Raw genomic sequence first — 25,852 nt, 5'->3', positions numbered from 1 at the left:
GTATTGTTGGAACTTTACTTCATGTTTTATTTTAGCCAGCTTGCTCAAATTTGCATTAAGTACTTCTGGATAAAATCTCAGGGGTCTTTCTGCTGGCTGCAAGTAGACCTCATCCATAAATCTAGTGTCTTTTCCTGCAATGCTGTTTTGGAGGATAACTAAACTTAAAGGGGAAGGAATCTGTCTAAAGATGCATTTTTTTTGTTATATCTATCTGTACTGATGGTTTTGGACACCAGGTTATGGGACTGTCAATAGATGCATCATTTTAAGGAATACTGTGAATAGCCTTGGAGGTGGAGAAATACCCGTGGAGAGATATTATGTGACAAATATAAATATAAATATATGTTTAAGTCTTGAAAGTTATTAGAGAAGAACTCTTCCCCTTAAATAAAATATTGCTGTGTTATATTTTAAGTATTTTTTTAAAGAGACTGTAAGATTCTAGCACTTATTTTTCAGGTTTCAGCTGTGGGTCTGGTACAGCAAGTTGAAATTTCAAGTAGATGTTCATTTTCTATTAATAATCCCTCAACATAAGGACTGGAAATTTTGTGTAACTTTATTCAAAATAGTTTGGAGGTAAGAAGACATGATGCCATGTGGCAAACAGGTCACAAGGGTTAACATTTCTATGTGTAAATCCAGAGGCTGTAGCAAATGCTTTGCTTTTCTTACTGTGAATACTGAAACTCTGCTGACTTAATTGAAAATTTGGCTTTTTTTCATTCCACTGTAAGAGGAATAAGGCTTTCTGGGGAAGGTAGTATCTTTTCTTAGATAAGCTTTTGGGTACAGAAGTTCTCCCAGTCTTGCCTCACATTGCTTCCATGCTGAGCTTACAGCTCTAAGAGCACATCCTACAATATTAAAAGAAGTCCTTTTACAGGACTATAAATATTCAGTACTTCAGATGTGAAGGTCAGCCAATGCAAAGGACTACTGTGTAGCTTCACTTGGATTTCAAGCTTAGGAAATTATGTAGGTCTTTGAAACTATGAATTATGTAGGTATATTTTCTTTTTGTTCAAGCCTCACTAGTCTTGAACTAAGCTTTATTTACTGTAGTTTATTTAGCAGTAATCCCAACACAAACCTTAGCAATTGGAGAGGGGAGAAAGAATGTGCAATGGAAACCAAAACTGAAGTGAAATCCATCATTTGCAGAAATACCATTTTCACTATTGCTAAGCACACTGAGTCAACAGCCTTACTGCAGAATTAAGGGAAAATTTGGCCTACTGTGATATGCCAAAGTAATGTTTAGCTGTCCAGGCTTCCAGGATATTAGTTATAAAATTAAAAGCTGGGTTAAACACTAGAGAGTTACTTTAATGTAATTAAAGCTAATAAAGGATCCAGTATTCTGTCAGAACAATGTGTGTCATCCAAGCAGTTGGTAGAATCATCACTTATTAAGATTGCCTGACATTTCCCATTACAATACTAGGTGTGCAGTTCAATGATAACTTCATGACCTTCAGCCCACAGGGATTACATTTACTCTTCTCTATGTCTTCCATCTGTTGAACCCTTTCAGAGATAATTACAGCCATTTTCAAGAACGAGAAAAAATTTATCCTGTAAGGGTAGTTTGATCCTAAAGTATATTTACCATTGCTTAAAAAAAATAAAAGGAGGCTCTGTGTTTGCTCTTGACAACATGATGTCATTTATACCAAGTGTATAACACTGGATACACATGTTTACACAATCAAAGTGTTTTATTTGCTAAATTCTGATCTCAGTGCAGAAAGGAGGGGAAAAGTGTTGGGGCTGGAGCCTGGTGAGGGTTGACAGGAGCAGTGAAAGCAAGGGACAAAGGGAAAGTGACATTATGAGGACTTGAGAGAGATGAGGCTGGCAGTGTGATGGAAACTGGCCAGGTGGATTAAAGAACTAGTGGTGAAAGAGGATCAGATACTACTAATGAGAAATAATGTGAGTTGAAACCAGGAGCTGCTCTGGCTAATTATGGAACCTGGCTTTGCTCCCTGTGGGACAAGATTTTTGGGATTAGGATACTGATAGGAGTCTGAGCATAGAGAGAAAATCTCAAATGGAACCATCAGTGAGTGTAACACTGATTAAATACAAACAAGGAAACAAAAGGCCTTGAGTTGTTGAAGCTGCTCAGGTATCTGGAATCAAGAGACTTGTTTAGAAAAGAGAGATTAGGATTTGCTAGGCAAGAAGATTGAAACTGAGATGAAGGGTAGAAGACAAGACTGGAGAAGCAAAATCCTCAGGGATTTTGCAAAGGCAGAGCACAAGGTGTTCACAATCTGGTCCTGGCACCAGCAGATTGGTGTCTAAGAAGGGGCCAGATTCTGGGCCCTTCAGTGGGAGCCAGGTTTCATGTGGTTTATCCTCCTTGAAGTACCTTGCTCCATGCAGATGGTGATGGCTGCTTACCCTGGCAGCTGCTTCTCTGTGCAAAAGCTGAGATGGGCAGAGAACTCCCAGCCCCACAATCCTCTGTGCATATAGCAGGGTGTCTCGTGATATAACTTCTGAGTTTCTTCCCAGTTAAAAACTTCCGAGTTTTTAAAAATTAATTTACACAAAGAGAAGCTCATTATGCTCCTACGGTTGCAGAACTCAAGAACTTTACATATTAGGTAACTCTAGCTTAAGGTTGCCTTTGTTGCAGAATCTCACCATCTGAAAAGCACTGATAAAAGTCCTATCTATCAGGAGTATTGTAAGGATTAGCTGGATATGCTTTGAAAAGTGTTATGTGGTTTTATCATATGTTTCTATTTATTTTACTTTTGATTGTAGAATTAAATTAGTGGGATTCAAATGAGAAAAATATATGAAACATTATCTCCTTTCTTCTAAAGCCATATTACAAGCTACTGAAACCTAAAAAAAAACTGTAAAGCCTGCTTTGTTTTTACAAGTGAATGAATTTTTTTTCCTATGCTGAAAGAGTGGAAGACCATATGCAAATGTGCTTGCCTATTTGTTTGAAGACTTATCTGTATTTGAGTTTTCCTAACCTCAAAGTGGTATTCTAAAAGAAGCATTTATTGACAAGAACAACAAGCAATCCACATTTTTCAGTTTAACTTATTAAAAAAGGCAATATCAAGAAATATGAAGTGAAAATGTGTTTGCTTTTCTGTCTCTTTTCTAATTCATGGGGAAAAATTACACTGACATAGGGGCAGTTAAAAGCTGTTATTCTCAGAGTCGTTGGTTTGTCAGCCTGGCAAGTACTGCAGTATTGAAAGCAGTAGCACTATGCATGTCACCAGCTTTGCATTTTTGGAACATTATTATCTATACTTCTTTTGCAGAAGTTTTGTTAGCCCTATGGTCAGTTGGCACTGGCCATGTGAGCTGATTTGCACACACACTCCCTGTCAGGATTTACATGTACATGTTAGCAATGCCTGTTGCTAGCAGGGAAGCCAAGGCAATAGTACTGCTCTCTCTTAACTGGAGTACACTGAATTTCTGACACTTGTGTGTATAAGGGTTCAAAACTCAGTGTAGCACAGCTTTGCCAGGGATCTCTATTTTCACGAATTATTGTGTTATTTTGGAGGTGGTAAAGGAGATGGGGAACAGAAGAGATCAGTGACACTGTTAAAGATGCTTCTATGAAGACTGTTTTAAAAGAGTTGTGTGTGCTGTCCCTCTGCTGGCAGGGGAACAAGAGGCTGGGAAGTGCCAGTGAGCTTTGCTCTTTGTACCACAGTCCTGACAATCTGCACCAACATCATGTTGCTGTGGATAGTGATTCCTCTGTAAACTATTCATTTGCTGCTCAGAGCATCAGTCAGAGCAAAGAAGGGTTTCTTCAATATACAGGTTATGCAACAGCTCATGGAAAATTTTGTTAGGATGTACTGTCCTCAGAGGGTTACTAAATTCCTTCCCTGATTAAAAATAAAATGAAATATATCTTTTCTATCTCCTGTTTTGTGGGGGGAAAAAAGTGTTCTCCCAGTACAGACCTTGACATTAAACTGAGACATAAATATCTCTGGTATATATCAAGTTGAGGATCACAGTAAGGACCTCATGCTTCCTCTTTTCAAGCCAACAGATAAGTTTTTAATTTAGGATGCTTTTGTACCTACAAAGTATTTTTCCATATTCTGATTTCAATAATTTTGCAGGTAATGTTCTCAAACTTAAATGGCTTCTCCTCCAAAATAAATACAGAAGAGAAATATTGTTAGAGGGATGATTTATTTCCTTTGGCATATACTAAATTAAGATAGTATGAGTCAAATTCTAGATGAACAGATGTTTTATCTGCACCTTGGTCATACTTCTTATTAAAGGTAAATTAAAATTGTTTAAAAATGGTTAGTTAATACTTCAAAAGTTTAGTATATTGCTCTGATTACAACAGTATATGTTCCAGGTAGTTAGGTCAAACATGTCTCTAAATTGTTTGTTAATTACTAATGATTGTCTTGAAATAAAAGTATTTTTTAAATAAAATTTTAAATAAATAAGCCTTTTCAGTGTAAACATTATATAGGGAGAAACAGGAGGTGCTGAATAACTAACACAGAATATTTCAAAGATGTCTGTTTTCAGTGGAACAACAATATATTTAATTTCTACATTAGTTTAAAATCAAAGAAATTTCAGTTGAAAAGAATGAAGAGAATTAATCTATTAAGAATGAATCTCAGGTATGCAAATAAATGTGATATTCATATTCTCCATCCCCAAGAAAAAGAGAGACTGGCTTCTTTATCTTTGGTATGACTGCAAGGGAAAATGGCACAGCTTTGCCATTTGAACATTTTTTAAAAAAAACATTTCCAAGCATTTCCAAAAAAATGCATAAATCCCAGGGGAATGTATGAGAGGCAACATCTAACCCCCTGGAACCAGGCTCATGATTCATAATCCTACCAGTAGGGCTGAAGCCTGAGCCTGCTCAGAAAAAGCTTGACAAAAACCCTGCCCTATTTCTGCATGTAGTTGGAGTCATGAAGACTGAGGTAAACACTTAATTAAGGATCAGATTTAATGTCTGAAATGTATGGCAACTTATTCATCATTTAGGGACAGGTGATCAGTGTGCTGTTTAAAGAGATGTGTAATGTTTAGAGGAAGCCTCCTTTAGCTAGTGGCCAAGAGATTAGAGTTCATATGCAGAACCAGGAGTCCTGGTTCCAGCATCATCCTCAACTCCTTTAGCCTGCCTGAGAATTCCTTCCCCACTGGAGTGCCCAGACTCCACCTCAAGCCCCATCCCTTGGCACGTCACAGTGTTTTTTATTCTTTTAGGGCTATGATCAGTTCTCTGCAAAGATCCCCCTTCAGTAGCACAGCGCCAACTTTGGATTTCTGACCTCAAAGCCGCCTGTGGATTTTGTGTTAGGGAGGAGCTGGAAGGGAGCCTCCCAGGGTGGCACTTCTGAGAGGGACCTGAGTCATGCTCCCTTTCTGGGTGCCATCTCCGTGGCACTGTGAGTTGTGCATTCCTTCCCGCGCAGTGGCACAGCTTCAGCGACGACTCCCACCGCAGCTTTGCTTGGAGCCTGGTTGCTAGGAGATGGCAGCTCTGAGTTCAGGTCCCTCCTCGCCACAGCCAGCAGAGACCCTGCATCCCAATTTCTCCGCCTCTTCACCATGCACAGCGACAAGTAGCCAGAGCTCTGGCTCTCTCCCACTTCTTGGCCGTGTGCGCCGAAACACGTGGGCTGGTGTGCGCCGAGGTGCACCGAGCTCCCTGCTGCCTCCTCCAGCCAGGCTCTGCCTTCTGGGCCTTGCCAGGAGCTCTGTGCATCTGCTCTGCAAGACACCTCCAGTTAGGGCTTCAGTGCTCTGACTAGAGAGGCTCTGGAGGACATGTAAATCCAGGGACAGCAAATCTGTGGTTTCCAGACAGCGAGGATAAGGAGAGCAATCCTGAGACACTCTGCTCAGCTGTAGGAGTTAGTCCTGTTTGCACTGTGCCCCTTGAACACACTTTAGTCCTTGATAGTTTTGCAGAAGTTCTGCTGTTGAGCTCTGTGAAAAAAAATGAGGCTCTGAGTGAGTCTATGGCAGGAAGTATCATTTAGTTTTAGACATAAGGAGGCAGAACATCTGAGTCTTGAGAGTGTTAAAATTTTGGACGATGAATTAAGCTATGTTGCCAAGATATAACTTTACTGTGTAGCTTATAAATATTCTCTCAGAAAATAATATATTTTCTCTCATAAGAGACATCAATGACCTTTGGAGATAAAAAAATAAGTGATATTAAATTCCTGGCAAAAATACATTGCAATTCTGGCCGTTTGTTTAAGATTATTATTACGTTAAAAAATGCTTAGGAGACCACTTTGGCCAACTCTCTTAAAAGTGTAAAATTTTGCCTTAGCTCATAATACTGCCCAAGAGGCCCCATTCTTATTGTTTATGGTATTAATTGTCTGATGGTTCAGCATTCCATAATAAATATTAGAATTTCTGTTAATAACATATATCCCTTCTCCTGAGTTATTTCAGTTGTGCTTCAGGTGAAAGTCTCTTTCACCAATAACTACCTGCAAGACAGGGATGTCCTCATGTAAGAAAAGCTGATAGTGCCTTTTGAGAAGTGAAACCAACAATTGCTCTTAATGCATACAGGATTCACAGCCCTTTTTACTTCAACACAGAGACTCAACACTGCTTGAACTATTTGATCTAAGTAAAAACTATAAAAAAGGTTTCAGAAAATTTATAGAATTCTTAATACGTTTGGTATATTTATGAACCATAAAAGAGTTGTGCAGTGGAGATATGCATAAAATAGCAAAAAATCTGACACAAAGGGGAGGTAATCCTTTTTTTTTTTTTTCAGTTAACTGCTCTGAAAAGGTCCTTTAAAAACAAAACTTCCATAGATCCATTTTTTTAAACCATTTTATTTGAAAACACTGCAATGTGTTTTCATTAGATGAGAGTAGAAAGTAAAACCAATGAAAAAAGTCAAGAAACAAAGAAAATATTCAAATACATACAGACTAAATCATATTTTGTGTCACTGAGGTCCTTGTGGCAGGATGAGCAGTCACACAGTGATAGTTTTCCTTGTTTCCAACTACTAAAATGCATTAAATCTTCTCTCAATGCTTTTCTTTATTTCACCTGTGTCATTAATAAAGTTGCTGCTGTGGCATTTTGTGATGATGAATGGAGGTGAGGTACTCTAAGCAGTAGATACAGTAAGTACCAATGGGGAATAATACACTTTCACCTGAAGCATCTCCCTTCAGGAAAAATTGAAAGGCTGTTGTGCTAAATTCTGTTAAATATTGCACAATCATCAAAGAGGCAAACAGAAAGCATTGAGGAAAGCTCATGGTGTACAAACAGATGCTGCTGTTACACAGATAACAACAGTGTTCAAGTCATTTTTGTGAAGGCATCCCTACTTTATGACCTTTGTATGGAAGGACACTCACTTAAACTTCTCCAAACATAAGAATGCAGTTTTATTCCATTCCTCTATTCCTTCTGTCATTTCTGAGACTGACGCATCCAAATAAGTAGATGGTACATTCTGTATTGGTTTATTTTATAAAGAAATATGTGATTCTCTGACTTGTAAGAGTCACTCCAGTACTCAGGAAATGGCTGTTTCTTTCTTGTCCTTTCCCACTCTTCTGGACAGAGTTGGTTTTTGAAGAAGAGCTCTTCAGGGTGAGAGGGTACATGTTCTTCTTTGAGAATCAGTTATGGCTGGTTTGTGGAGCACAAATAAATGAATATTCTCAGATTTTTAGGAAACCTGTATTCTTGCTTATTTCCATTGTTTCTTTTATGCTGATATTTGTAAATCAGAAACATATCTGTGCTTGTTTAACATGCATTGTAATTTTGTGAAAGCGATAGATGTAGAATCTTAACAACGGAAAAGACCTTCACATGCAAGGCGAAATGTAACGGTAATTCCAAGCCTTTTCTTGTTTTTTGCAGGATGAGGCTGCTCCAGCTGACAAGCAGTGCAAACAGGAGCCAGCCCAGGTCACTTACTCAACATCAGCTGTTTCCAGCACGCAGGAGGTGTTGTACATCAACGGCAATGGGACCTACAGTTACCATAGCTACCGAGGGCTCGGAGGTGGGCTGCTAAACCTCAATGATGCTTCTAGTAGTGGTGAGTTTCCTCACAAATTGTGGCTGTATATGTATGTGCTGATGTGTATTTCCCCCTGCTGTACATAAAGCTAATCCATGGGGTTCAATAGCCACAGGCTATTATCACATAATGAGCAGGAGCACAAGCCTGCAAACAGCTACTGCTGAGCAAAATACTTGCTCCCTGCATGCTAGTCTCTTTCCAGCTTCAAGGGACTAATACACGATAGGGCAAGACTGAACCATAAGCCTGTAACAAAGCTGAGTAAAAAAATGCCAGGTTAGATCTTCAGTCTGTTTGCATAACTGTATAGGACCCTATCATTACTGTCCTCTCCTACACTGATCACAAAAGGAGGCCATTAGTATATCTTTGGCTCAAGTTTCAAAACACTCAACTCCATATTGTGTAACACAAATGAATTGACATAGATTTGTCACGTGGTCTCACCAGCTACTTTAATTTACTGCAGATAAGGATCTGGCATAACAAGTGTTAAATGAGAAATCAGCATATTCATTTATACCCTACACTAAAAATGATAAGGTAAATATGTCACCATGAGGTTGTATGTCCCCCTGAAAAAAACAAGTGGTGTCATTTCTTTAGACAACATACCTTGCTTCCTACATTGGCATGCTTTTGTAACATAAAAATGTAAGCAAATTGTAGTATTTGTTTGAAATTATCCCTCATATTGATTTTGTACAAATGCAGAGCAATACCCTTCTGATAAAATGGGTATTGTCTCTCTGTCAGAGAAATGTAATTCCTCTGGAAGCCTGAGGTTTTATCAACTCCCAGGACTGTATTTAAAGAAATGTCTCAGAGGATGGAGAAATCCCTGGGGTTTTGCCCTGGCTGATCCCTGTCTGGCAGGCTAGAGTGCCAGTTCAGGTAGAGCAGCTGACTTAGGCTAGATGATAATTGCTCAGCTACAGCCTCTACATTCAGCATGCTCAGCAATTTTCAAAATGCTACCAGGGCTGCAGCCTGCAGGGAGTTATTGGAATGTGGTGTGCTGAGGACCTTCAGTCACATCTTCTTCCTCACCCCTGCCTGCAGAATTCTCAAAGGTCTGTGGATGATTTGTGCTAAGTTTTCGAAAGTCTTTAAATAGGTAATACTTTAGTTGTCAAAAGTCTTTGACTCAGTGTGAATGATGATTACAATTGTTCCCATACACATGAAGAGCACATCTGAGGCACTGAATATGGTCTCTGATCAAATATTTTCATTACAGTAAGACAAGCCGTGGAAATCTGGGTTTGTTTGTGAAAATGCACAAGAACTTTAAAATTGTCTTCTACATTATGCCCAGAGAGGATCTGAACCAGTTCCCACTGAAAACAGTTGGCTTTTGCTCTTTTGCCCAGCTAAGAGGAGGATTAAGCTCCCCATGTGTTATTTGTCAGCAAAAGCCATCAATATTGTCCTGGTTTATATAATCTTAAACTGTGAGGAATCACAACTGTTTTGTGTACTTGTTTTTCCCTTCAAACTTCTTGTAATAGGATCCATTTTCATAACTAGCATTTTGTACTGACTTTTGGGGTTTAAGCAAAAGTATTCTATGTCGCCTCAGCATGCAATTTAAAAAAATTATGTACAAATTAAATGCCATCTGTAGCATCACAGGAGAGGTTTGTTGGGAACAGATAATAGGCAGCAGCACCCACCATCCAACCACATGCATTTTTAGCCATCAATTCATCGTTTCTTCTGATTAGAAGCCACATCTTCTTTGTGCCTTTAACACAGAGGACTCCAGTGGTTTTTTCACAATTAAAGCTCGAGACAGGTTTCTATACAGACAAATGCTCAAACATTTCTTCTTCCTTGCCTTTCCCTACTTTCACTGGACAATTTTGTCTGTACGTTCTTTTACCTTGAAAAACCAGTAAGCCATTGCACTTCTCCCACATGGTTGCACAGTTGGAAGGTTGTGCCAAGGTGCCCATCTTCTCCACAGGGATCCTGCACGAGTCAAAGTACGTAAGCTCCGGGAACCAAAGGGCTTTGTGTGCCAGGACTTGGAAACCAGTTTTTGATGCTGACAGTCTAGTTAGGTTGGTGATTTGTGATCCACTTGTCAAATCAGGACGATCATTAGGAAAGTTGTGGAAAGGCAACTCCATTCATTCCCCAGTCTCATTGACGCAAAGCCAACGAGGAGCCAACCTAATTATCTCTCAGATATTCAGGGTAAATTTCTCTGGCTCTGGTAGCTGGTTTCCCCACAGGAGAAGTGAGAGGACTTGGAGGACCGTGAGATCTGTCAGTCCTCTCATGTGTCCATTGGTAGACAAGAGGAGTGGTTGGACTTGCAGTTGACAGGAGTAACCATTGCCCTCCTGACAGACCTCACAGGACCCTTGCTTGCAGTCATTACACTGTTTCAAGGACTCTTGTTCCAAACATACGCAAGGCTGTTAAAATGGTTAATAACATACTTCTCTGGAGAACAGGATATTTACTTGTGAATTGTTTTCAGGAGCGAAGAACTAATTTAAAAATGCAATTCCTTTTCAATATAGTAACCTATCAAATGTTCTTGTCACATTTACAGATGTTCTCCTAGTGTAAAAACAAATAGGCTCCTCAGTCAGAATGCGTGTATAAACAAATAAGGTCTGTTTTTTTTGTGTCTGCTAAAACAGGAAAAAAAGAAGTTGCAATAGCTGCAATAGCTATCTAAAACTCACTGCTTGATTACCTATTTCTGGACCTTCCCCCACAGTAACATAATAATTAATGTCCAATTAACTCTCTGTCTAGTAGTCCAGCTGATGTATGTATTTTGTATTCTGTGACTCATTTAATTTGGCTATTTCCTCCATATAAAGTTCACCCCTACTCTGACCTTACAGACTTAGCTGTCTGTTCGCCCAACTGTTTGGTGGCTCTGGCTCAGGGACCTCTCTCTGCCTGCTGTTGCAGTGCTTCCCTCCTCATGGGGAGGTCAGTCCTTCCACATGGCTAATTACAGAGACATAATTAGCTCCTCACACAACTGCATGGGGCAAGCCTTCATGAAACTGCTCAATATGAGCAAACAGAATGTAGCAGCTTGTGCAATGACCCCTCCTTATTATGGGCTGGCAAAAAAGCACAGAAGGAAAAGGCTTGGTCTTACAGCACCAAGGTTTCCTTTTGCCCTCCTTTTAAACATTTTAGACCAATCCAGCTTGGCTGGAAACATTCACCAAGCAATCTGTGGGTTGACAGAGTCTCTGTCAGCCCGTACACGGGCTGGGTAGAAGCCTTTGGTCATGTTGTATTTGATTTGTTTAGATAGTGAAGGAGAGCTACTCTTTGAGAAGGGTGGATTTCCACAGCTCCCCTTTTTAAGGCTAATGCAGTTCCTGTTACAGAACTGAATAGAGAACCTCCAAGGTGCAATAGCTCTGTGAATGCAGAATTTTTCTGCCAGCTCTTAGCCAGCCACAAAGGCTTCAGCTGTCCCCCTTCTATCATTCCTGGACTGAGCTCAGAAAAATGTCCAGCTTGAGGGCAGGAGGGTGAGGACAGGAGATAATGTTGAGAGGAAAATCTCTTGATACCACCAGGAGCTGTTGAAGTCCCTGCATGTAGCCTGAGCATCTCCAGAGGAAGTGGGATTGGCTTGTCTCCCCATGTATTTCAGGCCAGTGAGTTGGTGTCTGCCCTCTCCTGATGACTGTCAGCACTCTCTGAAGTAATTTTGGGCTCCTTGGAGTCATGGTCTTTGCAGTTGCTTCATTTCCTGAAGTCCATTTTCTCTAGGAGTTGTGGGATGTGTTTCTGCTGCCATAGCTGGGTTGCCTGGAGGTGATTTGGGACTGTTCTGCATCATTGTCTGGTTTACTAGCCAGAAATGTCAGTCACTTCCTTTTGTGTGTGTAGAAAGAGGGTATTTCAGACTTGGTGTTGGGCTGGTCATGCAGAATATGCCCTCATGTCACAGTAAGACAAAGTGTTGTGTCTCCCTTTCTCTCCACAGATCTGCAGCCTACCTCCAGCACAGCCACAACTCAGCACTGCATCCCAGGCACCACAAACGTCCAGTCCCCTTCCAGCTCAGGTGAGTTCTTTGGCTGAATCCCATTATGTTCACACCACGGCAGATCCTGGCCCTGGCAGGCTTCTCTTTCAGCCTCCTCTCCCAGGGGCAGGCCTGCAGACCATGATGGCCTAATGGCCCAGCTGGTGGCTCAGGGACTTCTCTCACACTGCTCACCCCTCCCTGCCATTCCTTCCAGAGGCTGTGCCCTCCCAGCTCTGCCCTGCCTTAGCCAGGACTCCTACCCATGTGCCAGCCAGCCTTCCTGGTCCTTTGCATCCTGGTCCTGCAGATGCTGCAGCCCTGCTGAAGACAGCAGGGTAGCTGGGGGAGCCTCCAAGGACCATGACCATGCTGATCTGCAGCAGGAAGAGGAGTACTGAGCACTCTTGTCCACTTGTTAATGAGATAAGAGGGAAGAAAGGCACCTCCTTTCCACACCCAAAAATTGGGTCAAGTTGTAACCTTTTGTAAAATCTTGGCACTTGCATGGCTGATGGCAATGATAAACTTGGTGATATTCTTGGTGGCAAACTAGGAGGAAAAAAGCCCCAACAGATGAGAATATCCAATATGTAGCTAGTTTTTAAAGTGCTCAGTGGGTTATTCACAGGTTGGCTTGCCAGGGTGTAGTAGTTAAATGGGGTTTTTGTTGTGGTTCCTCTGTCCAGGTCTTCTTTATACCATACTCTTGCACAGTCTTTTGTGTTCTCAGTGCTACCCTGATGACATCAAAGTGGACAGAGGGGAAAGAGAACACAGTTTGTCTCTAACACAGAACCTGGAGCATGAAGAAACAGATCAAGAGTGATAGATATAGGAACCTGGGACAGTGTGTTTATTCCCATTTGAAAACCCAAAAGGTGGGGTTGGGAGAAGTTAAATGTTTTGACCTGTATTTTGGCAAAGGGGAACTTCTTGATGGAAAATGTTGGCTGAATTTTCTGTTAAGACCTTCCCCACATTCCTCTTCCTTCTTCCTCATCCTCTTCAAATTGTCGGACACGTGGCACAGGCAAGTACTACTCCATTCCCACCACAGGGATGGAAATGGAATGTACTGGGCAGTATCTGACTTTCTTACCTCTGTGCAAAGCTGAGGTGACAACTGTTAAGGCAACACAGTATAAACCACATAATTAATCTCCTGTGTTGGATAGGGAGGATCTCATATAATCATTTAATCACAGACCACTGTGTGTCCTGATCCCTGAAAATGAATGATGGCTGTAGGCATTTCTGTGTTTTTCATATCACTTTCCTCAGGCAAGACAGCATTTTTTCCCTGCTGTCTAAAGTAGCAGAAGATGTGTCTTCCAGAGGGAGAGGTGTAGAAGGGAGAAAGGAGCTTAAAAGCTCCAATTCATCAAGTTCCTGTTTTCTTGATTTCTCCTGGCACTTGAAGCAATACTTTTAGGCACATCTGCTCTGTGTTGGAAGGCAAGAGGAAAAGAAGCATTGACAGATACATAAAATCATAATAAAACATTCTTATTACAATAAATACATCTGATTCGGAAAGAAAAGGTGGCATACTTTGATAAGTTTTTTTTATATTTTGTTTAATTGCAGTATATAAGGTTTGCAGTCAAACCTCTCTTCTAAACCCATTCATGGGAAAAAAATGAAGAGCAGAATAGGTGCTATAGGAAGATTTCAAAGTATGAGCAAATGTATTTTTCTCTAAATAAGTGTCACTGCTTTTTGCATTATCACTGCTGAAAAAGGTTGCTTAACTATTAATGAACATGTAGATGCTTGAGCACATAAAGCTTTAAAAAATATTTTTTTATTCTACATTATTATCTACAATAGTGATAACCATTTTGAGAGTCACTGACACATTTATTATTCTTTCAGTAGTTGTTAATTATAAGATTGGTAGCTACCCAGTGACAACATACAATTCTTAAGGGAATTTTGCTGAGACAGTTGATAGTGTCTAAGCAATCAGTATCAACACATCTACATCTGACCCATATTTTGGGATTTGATATAAATCACGTTGGTAATGAGTAGTGCATGAGGCAGTAACTAGTTCCATTAAAGTCTTGTAATTTACAGAAAAAGCCACTTGTTCCACAGTGTATTTAGTGGCAGACATTTCTAGCAGCTAATTTGATGAATGTTTGTCTAGCACATTGAGTGGGTTTTTAGAGTTTTCATATTCAGCCTAAAGTGGTTCCAACAAGAACAATTGCACCTCACAGGGGAAATTAGGTCAATGTAACTGGACAGAGATAGTAAATCAAAAATATTCTTATGTTAAAGTGTCAATCAGGTGACCTAAAAAAGAAGCAGATGAACAATCTGCCTTTAGTCTTCTGAAAGAGTATAAAAGAAAGGGTTTGTCTCAGCTTTGTTTAATCCACTGCTTGTGGGAATGTTGTGCTGTTATAGAAACATGGAAGGTGACAATTTCATGTTAAGGCAATATGCACTAAGAGAAAGAAAAAAATGGAAATAACTCTCCTGTCTTAATCTCTGTGATATATGCTTTATCTTTGCTTGCTCAGCAGACATTGTGGAACCTGATAATAATGTTTGCAATCAAGATTTTTAATAGTCCTGAAGTACTCCAGAATAGGAAGCAGTATGCTAAAATGTGCAGTAACATCTTGGAGGAACCTGACACTGCAAAATTCATTGCAGAAATATTCAGATTTCTGTCTTTACAAATATACACTTTCTCATTCCTGTGAGGACTGGCAGCTTAATAAATGAAGTTAAATAGACTAAAGAAATAGTAAAGAGTTAAAAAGACATAGTGGTGAAGCTGTTCAGCTTTTTCCAGATTTAGTAACCTGTCATGATGGCTTCTGGAGATAGATATACATAAAGTGTCCTTAAGCAGCTATTTTAAGCCTTCAAAATAGCTGTGATTTATTTTTCTGATTAAAGAGATACAGTAGGTATGAATAAGCTTTAGGCTTCCATGTTTCAGTAGCTGATTCGCATAAAATTGCATGGGAAAAATCTACAGCACAGGAATGCACTTATAGGTTGCACTTATTCCTCAGTTTTTAAATGACCAGGTATGACTGATGAAGCTACAAATAAGTTACAATATTTTAGTATTTAGCAGCCTGGCCCACCTTTGAGAATCTCTATTACTGCCAGTGAGTGTCTATCATAGCCCTTAAAAGCTGAGACCAATATAACACATCCTGGGACTAATCTCTGAGTGAGGTGTTCTCCCAGATATAGAGCTTGGACTGTCATAGGCAAGCTTTAGAAGTGAGATGTAGGGGTCACATAACATAATTAAAAGAGCTAAAATCCTTATCTCCACATGAAGCATTGGCTTTTTTTTTTTTCTGTTCAGTTCTCTGGCAGCTTCCCTTCCTGAAAAGGCATGGGTGTTCTCAGTGTCCCAAAATCATAGCTATGAAACTTCTCTCTGTGTGTATTCCTTTGGGTTTTTCCTCAGAGGGGTTTTCTTTGAGGGGGAAGGAGGACAGTGCTGTGAGTTGTTAAGTACAAGGCAGGAATTGGGGAGTGAAGTAAAATCCCATTTTCCTAGTAAATAAAAAAAAAAAAAATAAGCCGACCTGTCACTCTGGTTTTTTAAGATTTTCTAAGCCTTCTGATGTTGACATTCTTGTAGTGAACTTTCTCACACACTTTCTGTAAACAACTCATTGTTTTGCATTCCTTTATGGAGGAGGAGAGAGTTGATGGACTGTTGGTTTGACCAGTGTCATTGGAGAGGTGTCACTTTCACCCTCCAATCCACTGTCACTTTTGGAAAACTATAAAGGTTAGAGTCAGAAAATAAACTACCCTTTTTTCCTTCGCCTTGAGAATGGTGGTGTGCTTGTGTTCTTTCATGTCCTATAGTGACACCCACCAAGTAGTTTGAAGGAGCTGGGTACATTAAAATTTGAGAAATCTTATTTTCTTTGTATACAAGAGCTCTGACGTAACAGAAATCTCCCAGACCAAGAGGAGTTTTGGGTTGTGGTTGTTCCTTGTGTATGCAGACTGCCATCTGGCTTTTTCCAGTACCTCCAGGATGCAAAGATAAATATTCTGAAGAATTAAAAAACTTTCTTCATGAAAGTTAATCCAGACATTGAGAAATACAGAGCCAGCCAGATATTCAGACTATGTAAATTACTGTGACCCTATAGACTTGTGAGGATTTATACTGATTTGTGCATATTGGATATCTGGTCTTCTCTTAGCTTTCCTTTCAGAGCAGTGCACCATCAGTTTGTGTAAGGAAAACCTGAGAGATATGACCAAGCACATTTCCATGTGTATTTTACTTATGAGTGACATAAACTGATATCCTATTCTGTCACTTAAAATCTGGATTACCAATGAGAAAACAGTTACATTTCATAAAATGAAATTATCTATTGCAGAAACTCTGTTCTGCCAGATATTTTTTGTGTGTGTGTGTGTGTGTGTGTGTGTGTGTGTTTGGCAGTGACATGAATGAAAGTCGAGGAAAGAACATAAAAGTTAAAGTAGGTTCATATGGAGTACAATGCCCTCAATATGTCAGTGGCAGCTTTTTCACTACTGCCTCAATAAATGTAGAAGTCTTTAATGGCTCTTTACAACCATTCAGCCCAACTGGTGTTATGATTGGTAAACCATTCTTCCCTGTGCTGGGTAAGATTTTATTTAAACATGTCCTCTGAGCTTCTTCACAGTCATGATTTTCCTGCAGCATGTGGTCACACCAAACAAATTCTAATTCTAAGTTAATTATGCTTAATTTATCCTCTGTACACTGGAAGTCATTTAAAAGTCAGTTCATTTATGCTGGTGTAAAACCAGATAATACAAGTTGTAAGGGTAAGTGCTGCTCATGCTAGTTGTGTAGTAGGAAATCAGATCTAATAGGACCCTTTCTGTTTGAGTAGTTTCTTTTCATAGTCCCAGCTCTGCTTTTATTCACTAAAAGGGAAATTTTTCATTGACTTCAGTTTTTGTAGGGACATGGCAATCTCCACATTTTTTGTGGTCTCACCTGTACCTCTGCACAGATATATAAGGAAGAAAATTAAATAAGGTTTATGACCAGATCTTCAGCTTCTGAAAATCAGGCATCTCTTGCCATTAGTGCTTATGATTGCAAGTCTGTGTTTTTGAATCTTATAATTTTTTTGGGATTATTTAGGAGAACCTCCACAGTATGAATTAGTGTGTTCTGTGTTCTGCAGTTGCATATGCTAAATTTTAAAATTATTCCAGTCTTTGCTGGAAAATCTTGGCATTGACATATAGCGTACTGATCAAATTGAAGAGTGACATTTTTCTCATAGGAAAGCAAGATCCATTGCTTTGGATGTCTTGATCCCAATTTCCAGGAGAGTATTAAGATTAGGGTGAGGCTAGTCTGGTCGTCTACCTGCTGGAAGTACAGATTTGCTATATTGCCAAAATGAGAGAGCAATATTTCCCAGATTTGCTTAATAGGTATAGTTGCCATCTATATCCTTCTATATATGCTCAAAAAAAATCCTCAGTCCAATTCTACCTGTCCAAATTTACACTCCAGGAAGAAAAAAAATGTACTAAGTGGAAATTACAAACACTTTAATAAGGCACCATGCATCTTAGCTGGTTAATAACTGATCAAACAGCCAAGGAAATTCCACACAAAGCTAAAGTTCATGATGGCAGATGTTTTGCCAATCAGAGTAACCTGCAGACTGCCCTCAGGAATGCTGTCTTCCATATGAAGTATTCATGGTCTTGAGAATATTTTTTGAAGAAAAGTGCTAAGCATATTGCTGTGAGCTGCCAATACAACAGCATGGTGATTGCTGCAGAATCTCTTGTCAGTGTTCTGGCCTTACAAGATCCTTGCAATGTGTTGCCAGCTGTATGCAGCCCTCACAGATGATAGTGTGCTCCTCACTGTGGCAGCCAGATTGTCACCAGCCTAATCTCATTCATGAGCAGCTATTTATGTAAGTGATCAGACAGCATCAGGCAAGTCATGTGGATGACCATTTATCTACGTCTGCAAGGGATTCAATCTGGCCACATGCTGATTGAAGCATAAAATGTGAAAATAGCTGTCTAGAGAACATAAGTTGGATTTTCTGTGATAAAAATTGCAAGTGTGCATATTGCCATGAAGTCCACCATGGCAGCTGGAGCTGGGGAGAGGCACAGGAGGTGAACCTTCTGCCTGATCACCATCATCAGATCCCAGGGCAGGGTTTGGGGTGCGAGTGGCTCACACTGTTAGAATATGCCCCTGGAGGGTAATTTTCTGCTGGCAGTGGACTTGCCCCTCATGTTCTGTAAGTGGGGTCTGTGATACATAAATATAAATTGCTGTAGTTCCTGTCAAGGTGACTGGTAACAGAACAATTATTGCTTATTTCTGCTACTTGCACTCAGCTGAGAGCAGGTCCTACTGCTCTGCATTGGTCTCTACAAACCTGTGAAACGTCTCTGGCAGCCGATCTGAAGCTTCTTTTCTTTCCCTTTGCTGTCTGCAGGTCCAACAGATCTCAGTATGAAGAGGCAGTTAGCAAGCAGCTCTGGATCCTCCAGTAGTTCCAGCTCCAGACCCCAGCTGAGTCCCACCGAAATAAACGCAGTGAGGCAGCTCGTGGCAGGGTACCGGGAATCAGCCGCGTTCTTGTTGCGCTCTGCAGATGAACTGGAAAACCTTATTTTGCAGCAGAACTGAGTCATGTGACCTTCACACCGGCCTGGTCTTATCTCAGAATTTCCACTAATGACATTTTGATTTCCCAGAGCACACACTTCAGTTACTGCACAGTCCTTTAGGAGAGTTAATTACCATAATGCCACACTGTTCTTGATCCATAAAGTGATGTGTTAAGGTGCTTAAAGTGAACTTCGACCTCTGGTGTTTCCGAGGTACTTTACTGTGTCCAGGCTATTGCTTTTGTTTTAGTGTGTCAGCATAAATATCGAAAAAGTGGCTAGAAATTAACTCATTCTAACAAGTGGAGGAAACAGAAGATGCTGTGATGATTTTTTAAAACAAGTGGTTCAAGATCCAAGTGCAATATTAGTGGAATGTGATACTGACTCATTGGACTTAAAGCTGCAGTATATGGCAAAACATTGCCAAATGTCCTGTTGCTACAGGGCACAATTGCAATTAAAAGGATCTTGTATTTTAAAAAAATGTAATTTTTATAAAAAACGAAACAAATGATTTTTGTTTTCATTCAAGATTTTTCATTTTTACTTTGGTAAACTTTTTCACTGGTCCTGAAAATGTTTTGAGGAGCTATTTTAAGTCCCCCTTTCCTCTCTTGAATCCCTGGCTGTGCCCTTCTCCCCAACTTCATATTCTTTCTACAACGAGTAACTCTTGATGCTGGATAATTTCCTCCCCCGTGTACTGTAAATTGTCATCTATGGAATACCTTCCAAAGGAAGTATGCATTTCCTGCATTCATGCCATTCTCAACTCCATTCTGTAATATATTGCAGCTTTATTAGCAATTAATAAAGAGTTGAGCGTTTTTTAAAAAAGACATATCGTTGAGAAAAAAAAAGATGATTTGATTTCTTACGGTGAGCTCATCTGACTCCATGATCACTGCTGCTGTCTTATACAAGTCCCTCTAGTTGTGATTGGATGTAGATGATGAATGTTAAGAGGTTGCAAGTGACAATCTGAAAATTTGCACTCTTGTGTGTATTTATTTTTTTTCCTTAATTTAAACAAAATTCTTACCAAGGAAGGTCATTGACACTTCTGGTATAATTTGTATAATTCCCAGGCCTAGGTAAAACCTGTACAAAACTGTAAGTGGATGCAGCTGCAACTATAATAAAACTCTTCTCTCCCCTTCCCCACTCTTCCCAACCCCTCTATTTCTTATTTTATAATATTGATTACACATTAATGGTGTTTTCTTTGTGCACTATGGCAGGCTTCTTTTTAAGTATATAGAAAAAGGTACTTTAGTTTATGCTTATTGTACTATCTGTTCTGTTGTTTAGCTTTTGTTGAATAACAAGTTTCTTGTGCATTCCTAAATTTGCCTTATTTCATGTACAAAATTTTATGTAATTCCGTTTTTGACAATGAGTTTAAGGCATCAGTGATATTTTATATCTACTTGTTACATATAGTTTTCCAAGTAATGACTGTGATTGTGACCAAGTAATGTGCACTTTTTCTTGTAACTGTGGACATTGCTATGCTTTTTTTTTCTCTAGTGTTTCTAGAATTACTGTTGCTTACAGTTATGTAAAAGAAAAAGAACTTTTGTGATACTGTTGGTGAATATTAATGTGAAAAAGCCTATGAAATATGAGTATTTTGGAGGTACATAGATACACAAACATCTCTAAGTTGTGGACTCATGTTCACATATTTAAATGAGAATTCAAAACCTGAGGGCTGGAATCATTTCCTCTGTTTTGTTTGGGTAAATAAACAGATTTCTGTGTTTAAATACATGATTGTGAAACATTATAACATTTAAATAGAATAACATTTAAAGCTATAACTGTAATGGTCTTTAAAGAGGGAAAATGGCCTTCCAGTCCAATTCATGCAGCCCCTCAAACATCGTTTCTCAATATTGCTTAGTAAATCCAGTAGGATTGAGTAACTAGTATATATAATTTAAAGTTGGCTGGAGGGAACACCATTGTGCCACTCTACATTTGTTCTTAAAAAACTATTGGATGTCTTTTTAGAGGCCCCTGTTCTTGGATGTGAGAATATTGTTGCAAATCCTTACCAGTTGTTCCCCATCACTTAGGAGGTGCATTTGTTTCTGCTCAGCTGAGCAGCCTCACCACTTTTCAAGCTCTTTTGCTAAATCCAGGTAAGGACAAGAAGCTAGAGGACAAGGAGGTAAGAAATTTAATTCAGTTTTCTGTCCTCTGACTGCTCTTTCTTCTCCCTCAATTACTCCTTCTCTTGAGGGAGAAGTAGGAAAGTTTGGGGTCACTATACAACCTTCAAGGCCCATGACTATTTTCCCCTTTTTCCAGCTCCATTCCCAGCCTACTTTGATACTTCTCCATGTCTTCTAGACACATCCTCTTCTTCTGTGTGCCTCCTCTGGAATATTTAGGGTCTCCTTCAATCACAGGAGCAATTGATGTCCTCTGAAGTCTTATACAGATACTTAAGTGTGTCCTCAAGTGGTTTGTCTATACCAAATTCCATCAGACAGATGGGAGTTTTTATTCTAGAGCTGTTTCTGCCCCTAAGTACTGGGTTTATTAATTTCTTCTTTGGAACAATCACCGATTCAATTATAGTCTTAACTTCCTCTTCTAAGAGGATACCGAAATTGAGACCCATCCTGTGAAGGAGAGACCATAAACCTCTGTCCATTTTTGTGTGTGAAAATCTAGATCCAAGCATTGCAACTAAATTTGTCCTCTTGAATCCAGGTCTCAGAGCCCTCTAGCTTGTGTCTTCTTTGAACCTTCTAAGGCAGTAAAAGCACAAGGGAGAACATCTTGCTCAGGCACCCAGCAACAACTGCAGCGTTATTTCTTTCTCTCATCCACATCTTCTGTAACAGAGGCCTGGTTACCTCAGCCTAAATATTGCTGTTAGGATAAGGCCAGTTTCTTCCAGCATGGGACAATACCCAGTCTCCACTGAGTATGGCTGCTTAAGGCTGCCTTCAGAAAAGGATTACCCTTATATCCAACATCTTTATTAAACTAGTGCTTCAAGACTGGCAGGTGCTGGTCCTTCTTGAGACAGCCTCACATCTTCCCAACTATCCTGGAGTTTCTCTATGAGTGGTCCTGTCAGACCTCTTGTCTCCAAGGGATTGTTGGGCAGGGAGGGATGGTGGGAAAATGTCATAATGTCCATAAACTTCCCTACAGAGTTAAGTACCAAACCTGACCATGGATTACATACACACTGGGAAGACAAGTCAGTCATCCATTCTTCTCTCCCTGATTTCCAGGGTAGTTTTCATGGACAGCTGTGGGTAATATCTTTAGATTCAACTTTGGGTTGTGAGAGTGGAAAATCGGGCTAGCTTATCAACTAATCAGTTTGGTTTACTGCTTTCAATGCCTGCTGAGAAACTGGAAACACATGAAAAGAGATCTGGAGTCAAATGGTTTTTATCCAGATTGGCACCTTGCTGCCTGTCATTGAAGGATGACACCACCATACTAGCCATGGTGAGTATCAGAAGCTACAGAGAGAATATACAGAGGTAAGCAAGTATTTGACAGTTCTAAAGCTGCCCATCCTCTACAGAGAAGGAATTTTCATGATGAGGGAACGCTGGTGAACATGTACGTGACTATGGCTATAAAACTATTTGGAAAACAGAGTTATACTAAAGTATGTGGATATTTTTGCTGTAATGGCCTGAGTCACTGCTGAATACAGTGTAGCTGGAGGTAGGTTTTGTTGGTAAAACTCCATTGAAAATGAGGAGCAACTTTATTTCTTCAAAGTGCCTAGCGCTGTGTTAAAAGACTCCCCATAAATTTGTTGAAGCTCCTCTGAATCTGGCTTTGAAAGGCTTGTGAGGCATTCATAAAGAAGACGATTTTCTACGTAAAGAAAAACTGATTTTGATAAATCCTGAAGTCAGGATCTAGTCCAGGCTCCACCCACTATTGAAAAACACCAGCATGTGAAAAAGAACTGTGAAATAATGGGAGAATGGGAGAAATCAAGCAATGTCATAAAGGTGGTTACTGGATTAAATACGTAAGAATATAAAATGTCTGTGCTGGACAAGATCAGTTGTTCACAGCCTTGTAGCCTATCTCTGAATAATGTGTAAAACAGATAAAGATGTGCTAGATACAGCAGGCCAGAAGAACAGAGCAAGCCTATAGCAAGGATTTCTAAATGCACGTCCATGGCCTACAAGAGCTTGAGGCTGTGGTGGGCTGTCCCTGGCTGGCAGGTAAGTCCCCACCCACCCTCTCAATCCCTCCCCACAGTGGCTCAGGGAAAAAATCCAAAGAGCAAAAGTGAGGGAAAAAACTGGGTCAAACTGAGTAAGTAAAGAATGAAAAAGCAGAAGGGATGCAGAGGTAATCCCTCATCACTTCCCACCAGGAGATGTGATGCCCAGCAGATCCCCAGGCTATTTAGGGTGTACCCTAAGTACAATTCCCACTACTTCTTTTTGGCGTAGAATGATGTCATGTGGCATGATATATCATTAAAAAATAGCAGGAAAAAAGAGAAATTAGTTGCTTGAGGCCATGCAACCTGTGAATGCCTGGGTCTGTTGACCCCTTTCCATGGTCAGAACTAAATCAAATGTTGTATAACAGGGTGCAGAAATGTTTTTTTCTTACCTCTTCTAAAATTACCTGCTTAAATCTCTTTTTCACCACTGAACGAAGGAGCACAAAGGAGCTGGAAAGGCTGTAAAATTACTGACTACTTTGTGAATAGAAACTTTATGTTGTGCCACATAATTCACTTGATTTCCCCAAGTCTGGATAAAGATATTCTATGCAAAATTTTTTGCTCCTTTTTCTAATGATGTCTGGAAACACAGTGTAAGAGTTCTAATTATTGTGACTATATATAAAACTTTTTTGTAAGTTTATCTTCTCTGTAGGTAGCCAACTCTGGTGTAAGGAGAGCTGGGAAAAGGATCCAGCACATAGATAGGTTTATCTTCCTTTTCTTGACTTAGCAGGGAGGTAAATTCCAGTAGGTAATTAAAAATAAGCAGTGTTACTGAATTTTCAAGATTTTCCAGAAAAGAAATTAAATTTTTTCCTAATGCTCCCCTGGAAACTTGTACCAGATAATTTTTCCTTTTTTCCTGTGAGGCTGCTGTTTTGTTATTGTAGGGTCATTAATCAGTTCTTGGTGCTGTTTCTTTTCACAGCACAATGGAGTACTCATAGCAGGAAAAGCAGCAGGAAGAATTGGAAAAATAGGAGGGATAAATATCATTAATATTTCCAACATGTCATTGTTTAATTGTTTTAAATTAATTTTCTTTGTGGTTCCCAGATCACAGTGCTTTAGCACCATGAGCTTGACCTATTTATTTCCTCTCATATTTTGTAGGAGAAATAGCTTCTAGCTGAGAAAAGCTCTTACTGCCCTAGCCAGCAGGCAGCCTTAACAATGTTCATTTGCTGCACCTGATATTTGAAAATTGCAAGCTACAAGGCATACTTAACTCTCAGTGCCATTCTCTAATAATTAGAAGCACAGGCTATTTTTTAAATGTCTCTGTCCAATCTAATTATACTTTATTAAAGCATATATTAATTGATTTCAATGATAAATAACAATAGAAATAAAATTAGGGATTTGATATAAATCCTTAATATCTAGCATAGAGTTGGAAAATTTGTCTCAGTGCTTAAGTATAAAATCATATGATTTTTCCTTTTAAACAAATTGCTATCAGTATTGTTTGTTTACAGTTTATGGAGTCCAGATTTCTTCTGCTATTGGGGGCAAATCTCTATGGCATAAATCCACTCTCTTGTTTGGACTCAGGTGTCCAGAAGACAGCATACCCCATTTAGTCTCCCTGCCATGCGTAATTCTGCTGCCTTAAAAACAGTGATGATAAAGGGCTTGAAATCATGGTCAATTAAAAAACTACCACGTGGTTATTGACTAAAGTTTAATGGTTCAAACACTAAATCATTTACACTCTGGTAGAGTCATACAATCAAATAATGTTTTGGCTTGGGGGGTGACCTTCAAAGCTCATCTAGTCCAACCTCCCTCCATGGGCAGGGACCACTTTCAAAGCCCCGTCCAACTAGGCCTTGAACATTTCCAGAGGGGCATCCACAGCTCCACAGCTTCTCAGCGTAATCTGTTCCAGTGCCCCCCCATCTTCATTGTAAAAAATGTCTTCCTTACATTCCATATAAATTTACCCTCTCTCAGCTTAAAATCATTGTCCTCATTGCCCCTTGTCCTGCCACTGCAGGCCTTGGCGAAAAATAACTTTCTGTCCTTCTTACTTATCAAAAGGCTTCTCTGGCTGCTCCAGAGCCTTCTTTTCTCCAGGCTGAATAACTCCAGCTCCCTAGGCATTTGCTCATAAGGGAGGTGTTCCAGTCCTCTGACCATTTTTGTGGCTCTCCTCTGGACCTGCTCCAGCAGATCTATGTGTGGGGAACTCCAGAGTTCCTTGTGTGGGGAACTCCTGAGGAGGCCACAATTTTCATTAGGTGGGCAAGGATGTGTCCATCTTTCTGGCCTGCAAGCACACATTGCTGGCTTGTGTCCAGTTTTTCATCCACTGGTATTCCCAAGTCCTTCTCCAGTCCCAATCCATCCATTCCCAGCCTATATTGATATTGAGGGTTGCCCTGACCCAGGTGCAGAACATTGCACTTGACCTTTTTAAGCCTGATGAGGGTCCCTCCACAAGCCTGCTAAGTTCCTTCTGGATGGCATCCCTGAGGATCCAGTCTCTTGGCTCATTATTAGCCTTGGAGAGGGCTGCTATGAGCTCTGTGTGATGCTACAGAAAGGCTCTCATTCCCAGTGGCCTTTTGGCTGGGTGCTGCGTTCCCTGTATTTTTGGGCTGAGAAGTTTTTGGAAAATCTCTTTGGAATGATAGAGCTTAGGTATAAGTGTCACTGTCACTGGGACTTCAGGCTGATATTTTAGAACTTGAAAGAGAATTCCACTGCCAAGAAACTGAGAGAGAAATGTGGTTACTAGCTGTCTCTCTGTACATTGTGCTAAGATGGTACATTTTTAGGATGTAAAGCAGTGAAAATTTATCTTTGCTTAAAAAGGGCCATC

The 25,852-nt window shown here is 39.9% G+C and overlaps 1 protein-coding gene across 5 annotated transcripts in view; it reads left to right on the top strand.

Moving 5' to 3' along the window:
• NOL4 (nucleolar protein 4) overlaps positions 1 to 20,556 on the top strand; it is a 189,326-nt gene extending 168,770 nt beyond the window's left edge. For all 5 annotated transcript variants that reach the window (XM_071418921.1, XM_071418929.1, XM_071418911.1 and 2 more), the window contains 3 exons: positions 7,933 to 8,113; positions 12,078 to 12,158; positions 18,608 to 20,556. In XM_071418921.1, coding sequence (XP_071275022.1) covers positions 7,933 to 8,113; positions 12,078 to 12,158; positions 18,608 to 18,801 — 456 coding nt within the window. In that variant the 3' untranslated portion in view covers positions 18,802 to 20,556. The remainder of the gene's footprint in view (positions 1 to 7,932; positions 8,114 to 12,077; positions 12,159 to 18,607) is intronic.
• The last annotated feature ends 5,296 nt before the right edge of the window (positions 20,557 to 25,852 follow it).

Source organism: Agelaius tricolor, unplaced genomic scaffold (assembly GCF_023055355.1).
Source record: "Agelaius tricolor isolate 1412-34295 unplaced genomic scaffold, bAgeTri1.0.p SCAF_2, whole genome shotgun sequence".
NCBI classification, from domain to species: domain Eukaryota; kingdom Metazoa; phylum Chordata; class Aves; order Passeriformes; family Icteridae; genus Agelaius; species Agelaius tricolor.
The sequence above is the reverse complement of the archived record's forward strand: the minus strand, read 5'-3'. Positions and strand labels throughout refer to the sequence as shown.